Source organism: Physella acuta, unplaced genomic scaffold (genome assembly GCF_028476545.2).
Source record: "Physella acuta isolate Inbredline_101_S28 unplaced genomic scaffold, ASM2847654v3 ptg000029l, whole genome shotgun sequence".
Lineage (NCBI taxonomy): Eukaryota > Metazoa > Mollusca > Gastropoda > Physidae > Physella > Physella acuta.
In genome coordinates, this window is record NW_026731549.1 from 253922 (window position 1) to 276647 (window position 22726).

The following is a 22726-nucleotide window of genomic DNA, read 5'->3' on the forward strand; positions in this document are numbered from 1 at the left end:
TCCCCCTTAACCATTGGCTTGTTAAATATCGTGATAAATAAGCTACTATATGCTACCAACGTTCTCATAGTAGCCTACATATTATCACACGATTGTAAAAACATTCTTTATGAATGAAAAGTTCTTTAAAATCTCAGCTACGCATAAAATTATTATAGCAAATTAGAAAAGAAGTAAATAATAAAAAGGGATTGGGTAAAGTTGGTAGAATAATTTTTTAAAATCTTAGACCAGTGATGATTTCATAAGAATATGTTTACTACTTTAATTCATGACGTAACCTTCGCGCAGGGAAAAGGCGGGCACAGTGTTAGTGCGCATGTTACTGCCGCTATCACACCATTGGCTGACGGCTGAGTCGAGGGCGGTCGATAGACGAACCACGTCGCTTTTAGCCCTTTATCCTTTTTACCTGCATTGCGTCACGCGGTACAGGTAAACTCTAAACCCAGTTCATGGACAGTAAGATTTAAAGGCAGGTTACATGGACTGGAACTACCAGTTTTAAAATTGATTGGTTCTTTTCTATTTACGGTTACAAACATTCTCCATTGTTGAATGTATGTAATTTTTTTGTCTTCTTTCTGTATCATAGTTCTACTCGGTTCAGGCATTGTCTTCAGGAGGGGGGGGGGGAAGTTGGCAATCTCAACTTCCAGGACTTAGATGGGCGAGTTATAACATATTTAGTTTCTATTACTCACAGGGGGGGGGGGGGGGAGGAAGGGGGAAAATCTGTTTCATTCCAATCATATTGGATACACACGTTTCCAAGAGCCTCATGGGTAACAACTAACATGGGCCACATATTAACATGTGTATTCACTACGCAACACGAGTCGTCTAGATTTAAAAAAGTAAAGGCCCGTTTGATAAGATAAGCAAATGGACAGTGTCAGAGCAGTTTCTTCCGAAGAAAGTCTAAACCCCCCCCCCTCACCCCGAACAAAATGAAATTTATATAGAAAACATTTACTTTTACCACTTTAACCAGTGTCCTCGGTAAATATATAAAAAGTATGAGGGGGGTGCAAATCGAAAATTTGAGGGCGGGGGGGGGGGGTGCAAATCGAAAGTTTGAGGAGGGGTGCAAATCGAAAGTTTGTCCCCGGGTAAAAATTGGACCCCCCCCCCCCCCCTTGAGACGATCCTGGCTACGCCACTGACCGTGTTTGTATTATTTTCTCAAGGATGTTATCTTAAATGTGAAAGTCAAACAGTGTCTCATTTGTATTGTTTTCATTGTATCTAAACATGTCAGTTTGATTATTTTTGTCTTTTTGACTTGAATTTTTTGTGTGACGTTTAATGACTGTAATAAATGTATTGCACTGTGGGTTAACAAGTTTCATTTTTAGTTTAATATTGGTGTTGTTTAGATGTATAAGTAGTTTTGCTCAGGTCTAGTAGACCCCTTTGTAACAACGAGGGTGCACGGATGAGTGTGGTCGAGTCGGTAAAGCTCATGGTTGCTAAAACCGAAAAGTCTCGAGTTCGAACCCTCGGGCAGATGAGGCTCGTTGGCTGGGGACAGCCACTCTTCTAGGAGAGACAACGCCAAAATTAAAACAACTGCTGCCTTGTAGTTTGTTCTTGGTTGGACAAAGGCTATGGAAGCTAATCCAAAAAGAAAAGCAGGCTGAAATCGGAGTCAATGGCCTGTGTTGGAGGCGTGGTCGAGTCGGCAAAAAGCTCATGGTTGATAAATTTAAACAAAGTCTCGAGTTCAAACCCACTGTTCGATAAATCTCGATCCCCTTCAACACTAATAATTAAGAACGAAGAAGAAGAAGAAGTGAATAACATTATCACCCCTCGGTTCTCCCCTTACACACACACACACACACACACATATATATATATATATATATATATATATATATATATATATATATATATATATATATATATATATATATATATATATATATATATATATATATATATGTAACAATAATCATTAATTAAAAATTGATTATAATTAAAATCCCACCATCATACAAAAATCCATCCACTTAAGTGTGCAATTGGGACAGAGCAACCACCTCCCTTGAGGTTGTGGACTGTCACAATTAAGGTTAAAAGCTAACATCTGAGTTCATGGCTATCCTAATAAAATAACCATTGAAGATTTCAAATATTTTAGTGTTAAATGTGCTGGACATATGCAGAAACAGTTTGTAAAACATCAACATATGATGGGAGTTTGTTTTATTTTGTTCATGTTTTGTTCTATCCCCGGATAGGACTGAACATTGCCTGTGCCTTAGGATATCGCTGGGTCAAGGTTGAGATTTGGAACCGATGTGGAGTTGTGGTATGGTCAGGACCAGGACTTGTATGGTCAGGACCAGGACATGTATGGTCAGGACCAGGACATGTATGGTCAGGACCAGGACATGTATGGTCAGGACCAGGACATGTATGGTCAGGACCAGGACATGTATGGTCAGGACCAGGACATGTATGGTCAGGACCAGGACATGTATGGTCAGGACCAGGACATATATGGTCAGGACCAGGACATGTATGGTCAGGACCAGGACATTTATGGTCAGGACCAGGACATGTATGGTCAGGACCAGGACATGTATGGTCAGGACCAGGACTTCTATGGTCAGGACCAGGACATGTATGGTCAGGACCAGGTCTTGTTTTATGGCCAGGACCAGGACATGTATGGTCAGGACCAGGACATGTTGTATGGCCAGGACCAGGACATGTATGGTCAGGACCAGGACATGTATGGTCAGGACCAGGACATGTTGTATGGCCAGGACCAGGACATGTATGGTCAGGACCAGGACATGTATGGTCAGGACCAGGACTTGTTGTATGGTCAGGACCAGGACATGTATGGTCAGGACCAGGACTTCTATGGTCAGGACCAGGACTTGTATGGTCAGGACCAGGACATGCTGTATGGTCAGGACCAGGACATGTATGGTCAGGACCAGGACATGTATGGTCAGGACCAGGACATGTATGGTCAGGACCAGGATATGTATGGTCAGGACCAGGACATGTATGGTCAGGACCAGGACATGTATGGTCAATACCAGGACTTGTATGGTCAGGACCAGGACATGTATGGTCAGGACCAGGACATGTATGGTCAGGACCAGGACATGTATGGTCAGGACCAGGACTTCTATGGTCAGGACCAGGACTTGTTGTATGGTCAGGATCAGGACATGTATGGTCAGGACCAGGACTTGTTGTATGGTCAGGACCAGGACATGTATGGTCAGGACCGGGATATGTATGGTCAGGACCAGGACTTGTTGTATGGTCAGGACCAGGACTTGTATGGTCAGGACCAGGACTTGTATGGTCAGGACCAGGACATGTATGGTCAGGACCAGGACATGTATGGTCAGGACCAGGACATGTATGGTCAGGACCAGGACATGTATGGTCAGGACCAGGACATGTATGGTAAGGACCAGGACATGTATGGTCAGGACCAGGACATGTATGGTCAGGACCAGGACATGTATGGTCAATGTATGGTCAGGACCAGGACATGTATGGTCAGGACCAGGACATGTTTGGTCAGGACCAGGACATGTATGGTCAGGACCAGGACATGTATGGTCAGGACCAGGACATGTATGGTCAGGACCAGGACATGTAAGGTAAGGACCAGGACATGTATGGTCAGGACCAGGACATTTATGGTCAGGACCAGGACATGTATGGTCAGGACCAGGACATGTATGGTCAATGTATGGTCAGGACCAGGACATGTATGGTCAGGACCAGGACATGTATGGTCAGGACCAGGACATGTATGGTAAGGACCAGGACATGTATGGTCAGGACCAGGACATGTATGGTCAGGACCAGGACATGTATGGTCAGGACCAGGACATGTTGTATGGTCTGGACCAGGACTTGTATGGTCAGGACAAGGACATGTATGGTCAGGACCAGGACATGTATGGTCAGGACCAGGAAATGTTGTATGGTCAGGACCAGAACATGTATGGTCAGGACCAGGACATGTATGGTCAGGACAAGGATATGTTGTATGGTCAGGACCAGGACATGCTGTATGGTCAGGACCAGGACATGTATGGTCAGGACCAGGACATGTATGGTCAGGACAAGGACATGTATGGTCAGGACAAGGATATGTTGTATGGTCAGGACCAGGACATGTATGGTCAGGACCAGGACATGTCTGGTCAGGACTAGGACATGTATGGTCAGGACCAGGACATGTTGTATGGTCAGGACCAGGACATGTATGGTCAGGACCAGGACATGTTGTATGGTCTGGACCAGGACTTGTATGGTCAGGACAAGGACATGTATGGTCAGGACCAGGACATGTATGGTCAGGACCAGGAAATGTTGTATGGTCAGGACCAGGACATGTATGGTCCGGACCAGGACATGTTGTATGGTCAGGACCAGGAAATGTTGTATGGTCAGGACCAGGGCATGTATGGTCAGGACCAGGACATGTATGGTCAGGACCAGGACATGTTGTATGGTCAGGACCAGGAAATGTTGTATGGTCAGGACCAGGACTTGTATGGTCAGGACCAGGACATGTATGGTCAGGACCAGGTTTTGTATGGTCAGGACCAGGACATGTATGGTCAGGACCAGGACATGTATGGTCAGGACCAGGACATGTTGTATGGTCAGGACCAGGACATGTATAGTCAGGACCAGGACATGTATGGTCAGGACCAGGACTTCTATGGTCAGGACTAAAACTTAAAAGTTAGGATTTAAGCTAGCTTTAGCGTAGCGACAATAACACATTATTTTCGAATACACTTGTCGATGTAACTGAGAAAATAAAAAATGAAGTACTAAACGGTCGAGACATATTCTTATTTCCATGAAAAAATTCTATAAACATGAGTACCCATGTGAAACCATCTCGTGTATGGTTTCCTGTGAACATTTCAAACAGTGGATCCATTTATAATTGAACTTCTAGACATCAACAAAGGGCCCACCATGTTTTTTTCCCTTTGACGATTAAACAAAAGATCGCTCAAACTCTGACACACCAACTTCATGTCAAGCATTCATCTACCCTCTACACAAAGCACACAATGGTCGGCTTCGATCAGACTAGATTCCACACAACACAAATCGATGGGGCTGAAGGTTTTGACACGTTTAATAGAGAACAATAGACATGCATTGTTAGAAAAATTAAAAAACAAATGCAAATAGAAAATCAATCAACCTGTCTAAGAAGCATGCGTCATGTGACTCAAGGGTTATCGGGTGCACTGCAGTTTGATATGTAGCCGTATTGTGCCAAAGTATGCTCTAAATTGATTGAAATATGTCGCTTCGTTTTTTTTTTAAATTTTTATTTTAAATTTTAAAAATTGTGAGGTGTTTTAATAAAAGACAAACAGAATTTTAACGAAAAAAATATAAAAAAGTAGATGTAGTGAACAGAGTTTCTTCCAGGCATCTCTCCGCCCCCCCCCCCCCCCACCCCACCCCCGAAATTTTTTTACCGCAATGAAATTTATATAATTTATATAGAAAATATATACTTTTAACAGTGTCCGCCCCCCCGAAGGAAGTCTACCGCCCCCCCCCCCCGAAAATTTCAAGTGCCCCCCCCCCGGAGAAAAAGTCTGGAAGAAACACTGGTAGTGAACGAGAGAAGGGGATGAATGGGGGTGAGTGTTGTTGTTACTAGGTACCCTATCCCGTTCGTCCTTGTTCAGTTCTCGTGCTGTGAGTTGTAATAGTCCGGTTTGTACTAGTTGATGAAAGGGTATATAAGGTGTATGAAAACGTGTGTGATTGCCTCAGTTTTGTCCAGATCTCCAAGGTTAGTAATGGTTAGGTTTATACTAGTTTTTAGCCACTGTATTATAGTTTTACTAGCTTGTGTATTTTGTGTTTAGAATAGATTGTGTTAGGTGTAGATAGTGCAGATACTATTACATTCTTTTAGTTTCAACGAGTCTTTGTTTCATTCAGTCTTGTTTTGTAACCCGTTTGTGGTTGGCTGTCTTGTATGTTGCGCCACTCATCGGATCACCAGAAAGGCGTGTCCGTGTGTTCACAACAGTATATGCTACATGAACTTTTGTCAACCTGCCCTATCCCTGTCACAAAAGTCTAAAGTACGACGACGACAAGGCAGCTACGTAAACCTGTATACTGTACAACTCGATGGTCCCATACATCAACCCTACCCTTTATAATGTATGAGAACATAAGTAGATTTTCGTTGTCTAGTCTACCTCGTAAATAGATTTTATTTCATTGGTCTGGTCTTTCTCGAGAGTAGATTTTATTCCTATGTCTTTCTTTTTTGTCTAGTCTTCCCGTAAGTACATTTTTTGTCTAGTCTTCTTCGTGGGTAAGTTTATTTTGTCTATTCTTCGTGAATAGATTTTTTTTGGCTAGTCTTCTTCGTAAGTAGATTTTTTTTTCTTCCAGTCTTCCACTTGAGTGGATTTCACTGACGAGGTTTATACAGCGGCGGGGTGGCCGTGACCTCTCTGACCTTGACGACCCTCGGGTCAAGGTCCTTGTACCTAGTCATGACGTCATCGATCTTGGAAGGTACGCTGCAGGTCTTCCAGGTGTCCTCTGGGCACTTCCGGTAATGATGTAAGATGGCCTCGTTAGGTTCAATGTTAATCCTGGCGTAGAGTAAATGTAGTGTGTGACGTTTTAAACTAGTACAGCCTCTAGAAATATTCAGCAAATTTCACTAAATAGAAAATTACTGTTTAAGAAACCGCTATTATATAATCAACTATTAAATTAAAATTGCTATTTACTTAATGTTAATAGTATATGTTTCTTTAGAGTGATCGACGTTAAACTCTTTCAAGACGTGGATGTGCAAGTATAATAAAATATATTGATTAGATTAACTAAACAATGTAGGTTTAGCGTGTATCTCGAATGTATTGTGAATCCCAGGGGCGTAGCTAGGGGGGGCGGGGGCGGGGGGGGGGGGGTGCGGACCGCACCGGGTGACACCATTTAGGGGGGTGACACCAAGGCAAAAACTAGCAAAATATATAGAGAAAAACTTGAGGGGGGGGGGGTGCAAATCGAAAGTTTGAGGGGGGGGGTGCGAATCGAAAACATGAAAGTTTGTCCCCGGCGGGAAGGGTCGCAACGCCTCTGGGGGGTGACACCATTAAGTGCCGCACCGGGTGACACCCGACCTCGCTACGCCACTGGTGAATCCTAACACTTTTTCAAAGTTCTAATGTAACTTCTTCGCGTAGCATACAGACAGAATAAAAAAGCGCACCAATGCACTGAAACAAACATTAAGTACATAAAGGTAAACGTTATGTAAAACATTTCTCTTAATTCATACATCTTTAAAATAAGTGCAATAGCTGGACTGAGACCAAACGGTTTGAAAATGCAACAAGACAGGCACATCTTTGTTGTCAGCATTAGTTGTTGGGCTGGATTTACTAACACGTTTATAAAAGTCTAAAAAGTCTCTCTTCATATTCACGTGTTCGAGTAACTCTTGTAGAGGAAGTACATCGAAACAAGTCATGAACTAAATCACTCACGTTTTGAACGCACTCCTAGAGAACACAGTGTGAGTAATGGACGTGATGACACGTGACGGCTTGTACACGTACTTGTAGCACTCCCACCTTGGCACTGTGGTGTTCCTGTATGACGTCACTCATTAGCTCAACGGTTACAAGTACACATTTTTACACACCAGATCAAAGCTAAATATTCAAATTTTGATTTTTTAAAAAACAAATTGAAGACTATGAAAAACTCTTCCTTGTATTTAAACAAATAGTTGAAAAAAATTTTCGATGCAACATTGGCACATTTTCAAACTAGCATGGTAAAATTTAATTGTACTAATTGTAATAGATACTAGACTACCCGTTATCTAGTTAGATAACTGTGGGTTTCGGGGGGTCATCCATAAATGGCATCACGTCTGCCAGCACTTATCATCCCAAAAAAACCAGACCCCACATTCTTAAAGACGTTTTTTATATTTTAAATAACTCTACTAAACTCTACTTCACCTGCCCACTGCCCCGCCAAGTCTCAGACATGTTTGTATTTTTAAAAAAAACGATTCCGGCCGAGCATGGCTCTGGCCACATTATCCCTTCATATGCTGAGAACATAGAAACATGTGAACTCTACTTCACCTACCCTGTGCCCCGCAAGGTCCTGATAGTCAACCTTATCATTCCCATATAGGCCTTTAAATAAATGTGTGATTAACAGTCTGTCTGCAATAAAAAATTGTTCTCTACCTACATACTATTTTACAGCCCCCCCCCCCCCCATATAGAGCAGTTTCCTTACAAACAAATAAATATTCAAACATGTAAACAAACTTGAGTTTTAGTAGTATACTAGACTACCCGTTATCTAGTTAGATAACTGTGGGTTTCGGGGGGTCATCCAAAAAGGACATCACGTCTGTCAGCACTTATCATCCCAAAAAAACCAGAACCCACATTCTTAAAGACGTTTTTTATATTTTAAATAACTCTACTAAACTCTACTTCACCTGCCCACTGCCCCGACAAGTCTCAGACATGATTGTATTTGTAAGAAAGAACAATATTTACCACCCAAAATCCTATTTTACAGCTCTACACATAATGCTGATTCTCCCCAATAACAAATTAAACAAACAAACAAACGAAAAAATTAGTTATCAAACGTCACTATTCAGTCAAAGTTAAGCCATTGTTTTAAAACTTTAAAATTAATGTGGTTAATCTACCTTTGAATAAATTAATAAATTAATTATCGTCTTTAAATAAATTTGTAATTAACAGTCTGTCTGAAAACAAAAATTGTTCTCTACGCACATACTATTTTACAATTCTGCATATAGCGTAGATCATCTACACTACAAAATCAGACAAACAAACAAATAAATATTCAAACATGTAAACAAACTTGATTTTTAGTAGTATATAGATAGATGTAAGAGCAACATGAGATTTTAAAAAATGTATCAAAGAATAATCACGTTTTTCTTAAGATAAAGCCAGAAGTTTCTTCCAGGCATCTCTTCAGAGCCCGCCTCCCCCCCCCCCCCCCCCCATTCCGAAAAACGTCTACCTTCCCCCTCCCCCCACATCCCCGAAATCGAAGTAGAATTTATATAGAAAATATATCCTTTTACAAGTGGCCGCCCCATCCCCAGAAATGTTAGAAATTTCAAGTGCCCCCTCGGAAAAAAGATCTAAAAGAAACATTGCAGGAGCCAACCCGCTGTGACTTATTTGTTCAACAAAACCAATGTGGATATATGAGAGCCACAATACATACATTGACACACCTGAACTACCTAGAGCAACCTGAACCACCTTGACTCATCTGAACCACCTGAACCACTTTGACTCACCTGAACCACTTTGACTCACCTGAACCACCTTGCCTCACCTGAACCACCTGAACCACTTTGACTCACCTGAACCACTTTGACTCACCTGAACCACCTTGACTCACCTGAACCACCTGAACCACCTTGACTCACCTAAACCACTTTGACTCACCTGAACCACCTGAACCACCTTGACTCACCTGAACCGTTTGACCATCAGCTGTTCCTCAGGATTGCTCGGCTCCCAGGTGGTGAGAAAAAATTCCGTGTGGAAGAAAAGAGCTGAAGCCGTCGGGCGCTGGGACCATTTTTCCTGACATACACAACATACAACAAAGTCATTGGTGGGACCATTTTTCCTGTCATACACAACATAGAAAGTACAATGGTGGGACCATTTTTCCTGTCATACACAACATAGAAAGTACAATGGTGGGACCATTTTTCCTGTCATACACAACATAGAAAGTACAATGCTTGGACCATTTTTCCTGTCATACACAACATACAACAAAGTCATTGGTGGGACCATTTTTCCTGTCATACACAACATAGAAAGTACAATGCTGGGACCATTTTTCCTGTCATACACAACATAGATATCAAAGTCATTGGTGGGACCATTTTTCCTGTCATACACAACATAGAAAGTACAATGCTGGGACCATTTTTCCTGTCATACACAACATAGAAAGTACAGTGCTGGGACCACTTTTCCTGTCATACACAACATACAAAGTACAATGCTGGGACCATTTTTCCTGTCATACACAACATAGAAAGTACAATGCTGGGACCATTTTTCCTGTCATACACAACATAGAAAGTATAATGCTGGGACCATTTTTCCTGTCATACACAACATTGAAATGGAAGTCACTGATTGGACCATTTTTCCTTCAGTACTCAGCAAACCCGCACCCTGCCGGGGCGCCGTCGGATGCGTCTGATTACGTTTAGTGAACGACTGTAATACTTCCTCTTATCCATATTCTACCACTCTTTAAAACGAACATATGCGCTATAGCGCAAACGGGATAACCCGGGGCGCCAAATTGCACACTGTCAGGCGCCGGCGAATGCGATTGATTCAATTTGATTGATTCTATCGCACTGTTTAAAACTAACATAGGCGCCATAGCGCTCACAGGATAACTCATAACGCCCTATTTCACCCGCCGGGGTGCCGATCGTGCGAAATTGAATTTTTTTTTTCTTCCCAGAAACCTCACCATGAGTAATCTCAACAACTTTCCAAAGTTTTACGGAGATCATATGAAAGGTGTAGCAATGCATAAAAGACAAATAAAATGTGACGAAATATAATTGGAGGGTTTCATCAGTGCTTTACAAATCGTATATTCTTAGACGCGTGACCTTGTTTTCTAAAACTGAGTTTTTTAAATGTTAACAATGCCTGCGCTTGGATCATATTTATTGGAGCAAGGCTTTACCTACACTAAAAACCCGGAACGCCAAATCGCACCCAACCGGGGGCGCCAGCGGATGCGCCAGATTATGTTTAGTGACGACTCTAAAATACAATCATATGCATAGTCTTCCGCAATGTTTAAACAGACGTAGATGCAATATCGCTCACGCGATAGCCCTTCTCTGGAGTATCCTCTTCAACTCCCCAAAGTTTGATCGCGGTCGGATGAACGGTGTCAAACCGCAATCGACTTTTATTTTTTATATAACGTATATAGCGGATAATCAAATCGTTACGAATTTGAAATTTCTTTTTCACAGACAACTTCCCAATGTTTCATGGCGATCAGATGAAAGACAAACGCCCACAGACTCACATACGTTGCTTTTTATATAGATAGATAGATAATGTGTGTTCGTATAAAAAAATTAATTTTTTACAGTAAATTAAAAATCTAACCTGAAAAAACGTTTTTAAATCGACTGCCTGTCGTGGTATGATCATCTCGTCCATGTCATGACTGATGACGTAATCATAGCCCGCCATCCTATGCCTACACTCCAGGACCGCCAAAGTCTCGTCATAATTAAACTGTGCCGTGTGCTTGTACGCCTCTGTAAGTGATCGGGATTCCGGCTCCCCCGGAAGTTCGTAAGGCTGCAGATCTAGAATCCCTTCCTGTTGGTAGTGTCTAAACACCCTCGTTAAACCCTCGGGATTTCCCAAGTCGTAGATCAGAATTTTATCAACTCCCAGAAGTTTTTGCATTTCAAACCATTCAATGGCTTTTTGAGGTTCTACACCTCCACTGTGAGCTATTTTACCACAAAGTGCAATGCCAGGTTGTTTGATTGGGTACAAGACTTTCAGATAATCTTTCGTGTGTGTTGGGCACTTGGAACTCGAGGTCAGTGTGACATATTCCGGCATGTTGTTTGCAGTAGAGACTGTTCCATGACAGACATATTGCCGTGCGGCATAAAGTTTTTCATTGGACGGACCACCCACAATAAACTCCCTGAAGTAGTGGCTAGCCGGCGTTACGGTTAGAGTCACCGACTCGGGGTCATGGTAGATGACGCAGCAGTTGTAACCGTGTCTAGTGGCATCAAGCGTCGTGAGGATCAGCTCCAGGTCAAAGCTGGTGATATTTTTAGCTTCCAGCTGCTTCTTTTTCTCCTCGTATTCAATGTTGGCTATAGCCGAGTAGATGTATGTATCTTCGCCTGGGACCCGAGTGAAAGGGCGAGTGCGAGTAACCGGAGGCTTAACTTCGTGTGTTGTTGTTGGTGGTGCAGTAAATTTTATTGGAGTTTGTGTGTTGATCTGATTGTTCTGTTTAACAGCTTGACTTAATTGAAATGCTTTTATTTCTTTTTGAGAGTTGTAGCCAATTACATTAATCTGTAGATTATGTATATATATATATATATATATATATATATATATATATATATATATATATATATATATATATATATATATATATATATATATATATATATATACTAGGCGTCCCGGCCAGGCCTTGCTCTGGCTTCTGTGAAAAACCTTTTTGTTAAAGACTATTACCTGTGTGTTTAGTAATCATCATAAACCCGGCATTGCCCACCCGAACCACAACAAACCAAAACCAAAACAACAAAACGCAAACATAACGCTAACACAATTACAAATACAAACGAAAACAAAAACCTAACAACAAACCCAACCACAACCACAAACACCAATACCAACCAATAACATTACCAAAAAAAACGAAAAAACAAACGAAAACAAACCAAATCCAAACGCATACCAACCAAAAACACAAATACAAACCCAAAGAAAAAAACAAAAACGAAAAAAGAAAGAACAAAAACGAACCAAATCAAACCGCAACCACTAATGGAAACCCAACCTAAACACAAAGAAAACACTAACGCGAACATAAACGCAAAGTGCTCACAGTCTAGCCCGGGGCGGAATCGCCTGTTTTAGCTTAATAAACGACTATTGTACCCCAACTTGTTCATAGTCTTTTGCACTCACTTAAACGAACGCGCCTGTTTCAATTTAATGAACAATTTTAATACTCCAAGCTTATCCGTAAAATACCTACAACATTTGCACGTGATCAATCCACGCTAATTATGTAATTATTTTTTTTTCCAACACCAAAACAAAGCAATAAAAAGTAAATTCTTTTCCACTAATGCAATGGTTTTATAAAGGGAAGTAATTGTGTTTTCCTAATTTATCAAAGGGGAGTAAGTGCTATAGGACTAAATAAAGACATAATTAGAATTTTTGTAAAAGATGATATTTTTTTTAAAACGTGTGTTTAATGACCATGCCATAAATTATTACGTTCAGTTTGATAAATGAAAATTATTTCCCAAAACTTTCAATATTAATTTTTTAACTCATAAATTTAGACCATAAGGACTTTAATTATCTAACACTTAAATCCATCGAAGATCCACGACAAACATATTATGTGTTACATACAGAATTGAGCTTTATATATTACATATAAATATATATATATATTAGATATATATATATATATGTATATGTATATATATATATATATATATATATATATATATATATATATATATATATATATATATATATATATATATATATATATATATATATATATATATATATATATATATATATATATATATATATATATATATATATATATATATATATATATATATAAATATATATATATACTAGTCGTCCCGGCCAGGCCCTGCTCTGGCTTCTGTGAAAAACCTTTCTGTTAAAGACCATTACCTGTGTGTTTAGTAATCATCATAAACCCGGCATTGCCCACCCAAACCACAACCAACCAAAACAACAAAACGCAAACATAACGCTAACACAATTACAAATACAAACGAAAACAAAAACCTAACAACAAACCCAACCACAACCACAAACACCAATACAAAAACAAAGAAAAAACAAACAAAAAAGCAAACGAAAACAAAAACCTAACAACAAACCCAACCACAAACACCAATACCAACAAAAAAACAACGAAAAAGCAAACGAAAACAAACCAAATCCAAACGCAAAACCAACCAAAAACACAAATACAAACCCAAAGAAAAAAACACAAACAAAAACGAAAAAAGAAAGAACAAAAACGAACCAAATCAAAACGCAACCACTAACGCAAACCCACCTAAACACAAAGAAAACACTAACGCGACCATAAACGCCCGGGGCGGAATCACCTGTTTTAGCTTAATGAACGACTATAGTACCCCAACTTATTCATAGTCTTTTGCACTCACTTAAACGAACGCGCCTGTTTCAATTTGATGAACAATTTTAATACTCCAAGCTTATCCGTAAAATACCTACAACATTTGCACTTGATCAATCCCCGCTAATGATGTAATTTTTTTTTCCCAACACCAAAACAAAGTAATTAAAAAGTAAATTATTTTCCAAAAAATGCAATGGTTTTATAAAGGGAAGTAATTTTGTTTTCCTAATTTATCAAAGGGAAGTAATTGCTATAGGACTAAATAAAGACATAATTAGAATTTTTGTAAAAGATGATATTTTTTAAAAACTTGTGTTTAATGAACATGCCGACAATTATTACTATAATTTGAAAAATGAAAATTATTTCCCAACACTTTCAATAGTAATTTTTTAGCTCAAAAATTTAGACAAATGCGCACGATAATTTTCTAACACTTAAATTCATCCAAGACCAACGACAAACATATGCATTATATACAGAACTGAGCTTTATATATTAGATATATATATATATATATATATATATTTATATATATATATATATATATATATATATATATATATATATATATATATAACAACCTCACCACCTCAGCAGAAACCGTTAAACCATTATTGATCTTTTTGTTGTGTGACTGATTAGCCTTTGTCAAATTCGACCAAGACATTTTTCAATTTGCTCGTTTCCGCTCGTTTTCGCTTGCATGGACAACATATTTGCAGCATCGGCATTTGAGACGAATTCGCATACATTTGATATTTTCTAATGATTTTTATTCTGTAGCATAAATTAGGAGTGTTTCTTCTCTTTCGGTTTTAAATTCTTCTTCGCCTTATCTTTGTTCTTAATAGTTTGTTGCAAAGCAATTTAATAAATTAAACTTAATTAAACAAATTTATTAAATGACTCACCACCCAGTTGTTGGAGCAAAGCCTGATTGTCAGAACCAAAATAACCAAAACCAGAGCCCCTAGCTGGCACTTTTTCGACATCACCGGCATGTTTTCTTGGAGGTTGAGACACTTTGGTGTAGACAAGATGTTGTGCTATCTGAACCTTGATCTGATTACATCTCTATCTTGTTGCATTTACTCCTAGGTAGCTCATTGCTATTTGGGATGAATGTATCAACTCAGGTTAGCTTGTTTTATCTCTGGGTATTTGATTCAACTTCTAGGTATTTGTTACAACTCCTAATTACTAATCATCAATCGTCACACACTCGAATCAAACAAAACTCTATTTAGTTAAATTCATTAGAAAATCGCTAACACGTTTGATATTTGATTTCTAAGCGTAAGTGACGCATTCTGAAAATGTCAAGTTCAAATTGACTTAATATAATAATACAAAGAAAAACAAAGACTGATGATTAAGACTTCCTGTCAAACTTTTGTGGGTTTTTGGTAAGCGACACGGGGTGTACTTTCAAACAAATAAGAAAACAAAGTTAGAATTTATCTGAATAAACGTTTTGAATTGATAGAAATCAAACCTAGATTGAACCCGGCCTAGTGTAACCATCAAATTTGAGGCATCTGTACATACAGTTTTAAATGGTCTCGCTTGACTGTACTTTAGTCCCTGTCATCATGTAGGAATTTTATATTGAAGAAACTTCTATCTGTACAGATCATTACAGATTGCTTGTTTCAGTAATTCTTCCAGATTATTTTCTCCGGGAGGGGTGCGGGGGGGGGGGGGGGTGGTACTTGACATTTTCGGTGTGGGAGGCGGACTAAATTTCCAGGGGGCGGACACTGATAAAAGTATATATTTTGTATATAAATTTTGTTTCGCCCGGGGTGAACGGTGAACGCTTTTCATCTTCCAAGAAATGGCCATGTTGCCCATTCGAAAGTTTAACACATTACAAAGCTAAATGCAAAGTGTAAATCACAACACACGTAATTGGTTCTAATTCAATAATATTAGTCTGACGTCAGGTTTAATAACTTATTCATTTATTATTAAAATGAAGTTCGAGCTCAGAAAATATTACAGAAATAAATCAATTTTTTAAAGAGACAAAAACATGTAAGCTGAGGTGTGACTTCCTTTAGATGTGAATGATAAAGTTGTCTATCTGGACTTGGCGATACACTGAAGTAGAGTTCAGCAGGTGAAGTAGAGTTCACCTGTGTCCTTAGGATTAGAAGGGATAGTATGGTCAGACCCGTGCTCAGCAGAAATCGGTGTTTTTAAAAGACAAAAACATGTCTGAGATGTGATGTCTTTTAAATGTGGGGTGTAGCTTTTTGTGACGATGTGTGACAGAACGGACGGAAGGGAAAGATAAAAATAATCAAATAAACGTGACGTCCTTTATGGACGACCCCCGAAACCTAGTTATCCAAGGATAACGGGTAGTCTAGTACTATGTATTATCAACATCGTAGTGGATATGAATAATTTAGGATATCGAGATAGGGTAGATGTAAATAATTTGTGTAATCAACGTGCGTGAAACGGAATTCTAAATTAAAATTATACAGAAATGTAAATGGACTCAGTGGCGATTATTTTTATTAAATACAAAAGCACCAGAGAACGCTACGGCAGAGTTTCCAACCCGTCGTCTCAATTATTGATCTGGTTACCCCGGATCTATCGATTCATCAAAGTCACATCTTATAAAACCCAGCTCGATACGAATTCAAATCACCATTCAACTTATTGGCCAAGAAATTTGAAAGAAGTTTGAATTAAACACGAGATGAAACGACAGGTAAAGAAAGAAAAGAAATAAAAAGGAAACTATTCGCAAGTCGGATCAAGCGAAGACTTTCCCAGTCTGGACAGCAAAGAATGATAATCTGTATGACTAGTGGTTAACGTTTACATGGAAAAAATGTAATTTGTTAATATAAAAATTGGGTCAGGGACAATACACCTCTACGGTCAGCCCCTCTCCCCTCCCTGTTATAATTCCAAGATCAATTTCATGTAATTAACAGCGTCAGTGTGCCTTGCGATGTTCTATTTAGAATTACAGTTTTCAGAATCGATTTGTGAGGATTGATTCAGATTTAACATTTTAATACTTTTTTCTGACATGTAGTTTCATTCATTGAAGATGGTTTTCCTAAATTTTATACAATTTTTTATTTTATTTTAAATCTTTTATTTTGAATAGAACATAGTGTGATTACAATATTCTGTAGCAACATTCAGCGGTTTTAGAGTAACAACATTTACACAACTACACACTGTGCAGTTTTGTTTGTTGGGCCCGCTAGTTGTGTAGTTGTGTTTGTTGGGCCTGCCAGTGTGTTGGACCCACTAGTTGTGTAGTTGTGTTTGTTGGGCCTGCTAGTTGCGTTTGTTGGGCCCGCTAGTTGTGAAGTTGTGTTTGTTGGGCCCGCTAGTTGTGTAGTTGTGTTTGTTGGGCCTGCCAGTGTGTAGTTGCGTTTGTTGGGCCCACTAGTTGTGTAGTTGTGTTTGTTGGGCCTGCTAGTTGCGTTTGTTGGGCCCGCTAGTTGTGTAGTTGTGTTTGTTGGGTCCACTAGTTGTGTAGTTGTGTTTGTTGGGCCCGCTAGTTGTGTAGTTGTGTTTGTTGGGCCTGCTAGGGTGTAGTTGTGTTTGTTGGGCCCGCGAGTGTGTAGTTCTGTTTGTTGGGCCCGCTAGTTGTGTATGTTGGGCCCGCGAATTGTGTAGTTGTGTTTGTTGGGCCTGCTAGTTGTGGAGTTGTGTTTGTTGGGCCTGCTAGTTGTGTAGTTGTGTTTGTTGGGCCGGCTAGTTGTGGAGTTGTGTTTGTTGGGCCTGCTAGTTGTGTAATTTGAGGAAATTCGGGGGGGGGGGGGAGGTAGATGTGCCCCCCTTCCCCCCCCCCCCCCTCCCTTTTCTAGACATTCGTTTTTTTATGAAATCGACAGCATATAAGAGTCTACCGCAAAAAATTTTGCCCAAAAACTCAATCAGTAGCTTGCTATCCATAAAAGGCAATAGACTGTCCCTATCTAGTCTATGGTGGGATCTCAGGCAAGAAACCAACCAACCATGACAAAACTGTACACTGTCGACGGCCAAGTGATAGAGCTATTGCTAGTATTTAATCTTGTTATCTCCCCTTTTATCTTTGAATTGGGTAAGTTTTAATTTTCATTTTTAATCACTAACCATGTCTTAATAAGATTAAAAATTAGATACTATTGCATTTTCATTGGAGATTTGTGTATCTAGAAAGCTTGAACGAGATCGCTGCATTGAAAGTGGGTAAAATTGAGTTACAATTTGAAACAAATATACACACTCAAATTGTAAATTAAATAAAATTAAAAGCGTATACAAATGTTCCTCTTCTTCTTCTTCGTTCTTAATCTGCCAGAGGGTTTGAAATCGAGAGTTTTTCGAATTTATCAACCATGAGCTTTTGCCGACTCGACCACGCCTCTATCACAATTTAGGATACGTGTCAAGGCCATTGAGCATAGACTCCGATTTCAGCCTGCTTTTCTTTTTGGATTTGCTTCCATAGCCTTTGTCCAACCAAGAACAAACTACAAGGCAGAAGTTGTCTCTCCTAGAGGGGTTCATCTGGAAGAGGGTTAGAACTCGAGACTTTTCGGTTTAGCAATCATGAGCTTTACCGACTCGACCACGCTATGGTTGTGAGTATTATAGAGATCCATAAAATAACTTATTTTCCCAAGCGTGACACTGAAACCTAGTCCGCTACCATTATACGTATATATATATATATATATATATATATATATATATATATATATATATATATATATATATATATATATATATATATATATATATATATATATATATATATATATATGGCGAGATAAAGATTGACAGTCATTATCCGTCTGTGATCACATTATAAATTTTTATCCGGACAATGCTTCTAACCCCTTAACATACTGCGAAAGTATATTTCAAACGACACATAGGCATTTAACTAATAAGAATAACGTTATCTTTGATCAACTCACCTGATTAAAAAAATCCTTCAAGTTTTTCCTAAAACACTGCGGTATATATTCTAAACAGACGAAACAGCTCTACATAAACTCTAATGGTTTTAAGCCCCGCATAGTAAATTCGATCAATTTGTTTGTTGCAGACAACGCCGCATATACTAAGTCGGTTGCCTCGATACGGAGCTGGCAGTAGTTCCATCTAGAGCAGGGGTTCCCAACCTCTTTTTACTCTAGAGCACATTCTAAAATATCGGTAGGGTGGCGGGCACCACCTATTGTAAATCGACAAACTCCTTCCAGAGGCGTAGCGACCCTTCCCGTCACCCGGGGACAACACTTTCGATTTGCACCCACCCCCCTCCCTCAAACTTTCGATTTGCACCCGCCCCCTAAAACTTTCGATTAGCACCCCGCCCCCCCCCCCCCTCAAACTTTCGATTTGCACCCCCCCCCCCTCAAACTTTCGATTTCCATCCCCTTCAACCTTTCAATAATGTTTATGAAATAAATTGTGTCTCTGTCGAATAGTGAGAGGCGGGCACATACGAATCGTTCGGCGGGCGCCATGGCGCCCGCGGGCACGGGGTTGGGAACCCCTGATCTAGAGGTAAGTGCGTAATGGTAAAGACAAAGTTTAACTTTAGGTTAGGGTTTGTTATATCTTGTGTGAGACTTCGGTTGTGTTTACTACTAGCTAGGGTGACGATGAATATTTAGACTTTTGACTCCGTGGGGGAGGGGGGAAGGCACTTGAAACTTTCTGGGGCGGGGGGGGGGGGAGCGGACTAAAATACTAAAATTTCCGGGGATGGGGGGTGGACATTGGTAAAAGTATATATTTTCTATATAAATTCTATTTCGTTCGGGGTGGGGGTGGGGGCGTAACTTATGCGCTCATGACGAATCATATACACCGCATAGCCAGATGGTTGAAAAAAAAAAGTTGTAATTCTTTGATTGCTACATATTAAAAAGACTATAATATCAGCTTTTTTTTTCAAAAAGTGGACTTCGCAGGTATTACAAGTAGCCTTCTAAAATATTAGTTGGTAGAGATAGTTTAATTTTCGCATCTCTTTGAAAATTATGTGGAATAGTATTTAATTATTTTTCTTTTATTCACAAATTATAGGCCGTAATTTTTTTAGTACAATCAATAAAACTGGGGAAATTGAAAGTTTATGCCTTGCAAAGCTATATCCCTTTATAATAGGGAAAACGTGTTAATTTGTATTTACTTTCACATGTATTTAAAAACCGTTTAGTATAAATTAATTGTAAAGGAGTTTTTTTTTCTTTTATCCAATTATTTTCTTCTTTAAACAACGGGGGAAATTAAAAGTTTAAATTTCTGACGCAGTTACGCCCCTTTAATAATTAAAGTTAAGGAGTAAAGGCGTTCACCTATTAACCCCTTAATATGACATTTCTGAGAATCTGGTATATTTCCAGGTGCCTACGGCACCACAGCTATCTTCATACGAAATATCAACTTTTTGTCGCATCTGCAAGTGGTCGATCTAATTCAAACGCTTTAAAAAAATCTAGAGTTTATATAAGGTCGCGGTCATTCTAGGTCAGATTTCGGTCACTCTAAACTCTATTATTGAGATGACTCGAATTGTCCTGATAAGAAGAGAGTGAACAGCAAACTTTGTGAAGAATAATTTCCCAGCAAGGACCGATTTAATAGAAGTGAGTAACAAAGAAACAAAAAAACAAACATCACCCACTTTGATTTTATATATATATATATATATATATATATATATATATATATATATATATATATATATATATATATATATATATATATATATATATATATATATATAGGCCTATATATAGGGGTCCGAAAAATTTGACCGTCGCATCTCCACCTTGATAGAATAAATTGCCTCTGGTCTGTTTGTTATATATATATATATATATATATATATATATATATATATATATATATATATATATATATATATATATATATATACCAGAATATATATATATATATATATATATATATATATATATATATATATATATATATATATATATATATATATATAATGTTACGATCAAAGCCGGTCTAAAATGGTATACGATATTTCGAATCATGTATTACCTTTTATTTCACTAGATCTACATCGGCATAAGTGCAAGTAAACAGCTTTAGTCTACACTCTACACATCTGTCCTTACTATTTTGCATGTCATTCTGGCCTGTAACACAAATACGTTTTCTCTTCTAATATTTAGACTGAGTTACGTAACTCCTCAATGTTTTCAAACCCACACGAATTTTAATGTGTAACGAAAGCCCCGCACAATCGCAAAACACGGCCCTTAAAATGGTATCTGCCAAAACATAAAAACACATGTAGTTTTACTTTCAAAAGGAAGGGCGCAACTACACAGACTCAGAACACGACGTAGCAGCCGACTTTGAAAGAAACCCTAAGCAGAAAACGAGGGCAGTCTGCAAGAGGTTTCCACTTCGCCATTGGCTGTTTATTATTCGTTATTTGGGGTTATGCATTTACTAATGAACAGTTAAGTCTAAAAAAGGATCGGGAAAATGTCAAAACACGCCCACCGTAACTACGTAAATAGGTGAATCTGTAGTGAAGAACGCGTAGGGGCGGGACGATAGTTTTTCCATATGGACAAATGGATTGCCGACGTAGATAAAAAAAATCAGTTTGGCATGTGTACTGAGCCTAAGTACCCTTTAAAAGTATTTTTGAAAATGTGCCTCAGTTTTTCACACACGTTTGCTATTCATATAAGGAAATACGGCCTCTGGTCAGTTTTAACACAACACTTCATAACTCAGCAGAAATAACCCAACACATAATTTTTAACAAACTTGGACAACCCAAAACATACCTTTTACCTGAATTTTAATAACCCAAAACTTTCAATGAACTTTCACAACTGAAAACATAAGTTTTAACTGCGCTGAGCCAGCTTATATTCTTCCCTATCAAACCTTACCTGTAAAACAACCCGTTAGACTGTTTTTTTCCTTCATATACACTCATATGATATGCGCTACTGTTTTCAATAGCTATGTAATAAAATGTAAGTATTACTTTGAAACGTATTGGTTTGTTACATTTCTTAATCGACGTCTAGCAAGACACTTTATGAAAAATTTCTTTACACTTAGATGTTTTAAAATACTTTTTTTTCCCCCAAAATGCTGAACTGAGTTTTTATTTACGAAAATATTGTATGCACTTTTCCGATGGATTAGTAAAATAATTTTTTTTTGTCTATTTAATATTGGATTGGGATTAAACCTTGTACCCAAATTTTCTCCTATTTTAAATTAGCGACTTAAAAAACCATCAGAACGCAATGCAAGAATATGATTAAATATGATTAAACAATGATTATTCAAAGTCATTAATTAATTGATTTGTTCATAAAAGTTAACGTAAATATTGCTATATTTATTCAATCAGTCCATTTAATTAGTCAAATAGTTTCTAAATCTTACTCGCTTAATGACTTTTATGAGGAATATTATTAATGACATCATATATCATTATTTTTAATGTAACGGATGTAAATAACAGAACTATAGATATTAGGGGACAAACTAACAAAGATGGGGCTTTAGAAATAATCATTTAAATATAGACTTTAATATTTGTACAATATCCAAATACTAGAAAACAGACACCTGCAAACCTAAAATGAGAAAATTAACATGCAGTTCCTTAGCA

At 38.5% G+C, this 22726-nt stretch overlaps 1 protein-coding gene across 1 annotated transcript; it reads right to left on the reverse strand.

The window, feature by feature from the left end:
* Positions 1 to 6457: 6457 nt before the first annotated feature.
* LOC131941546 (uncharacterized) lies at positions 6458 to 21268 on the reverse strand. The gene is made up of 6 exons (XM_059300835.1): positions 21118 to 21268; positions 14973 to 15170; positions 11247 to 12191; positions 9556 to 9668; positions 7548 to 7652; positions 6458 to 6644 (listed from the first exon to the last, which is right to left on the reverse strand). The coding sequence occupies exons 2-6, from the start codon at positions 15060 to 15062 to the stop codon at positions 6458 to 6460; spliced, it is 1440 nt and encodes a 479-aa protein (XP_059156818.1). The 5' UTR covers positions 15063 to 15170; positions 21118 to 21268.
* Between the last annotated feature and the right edge of the window lie 1458 nt (positions 21269 to 22726).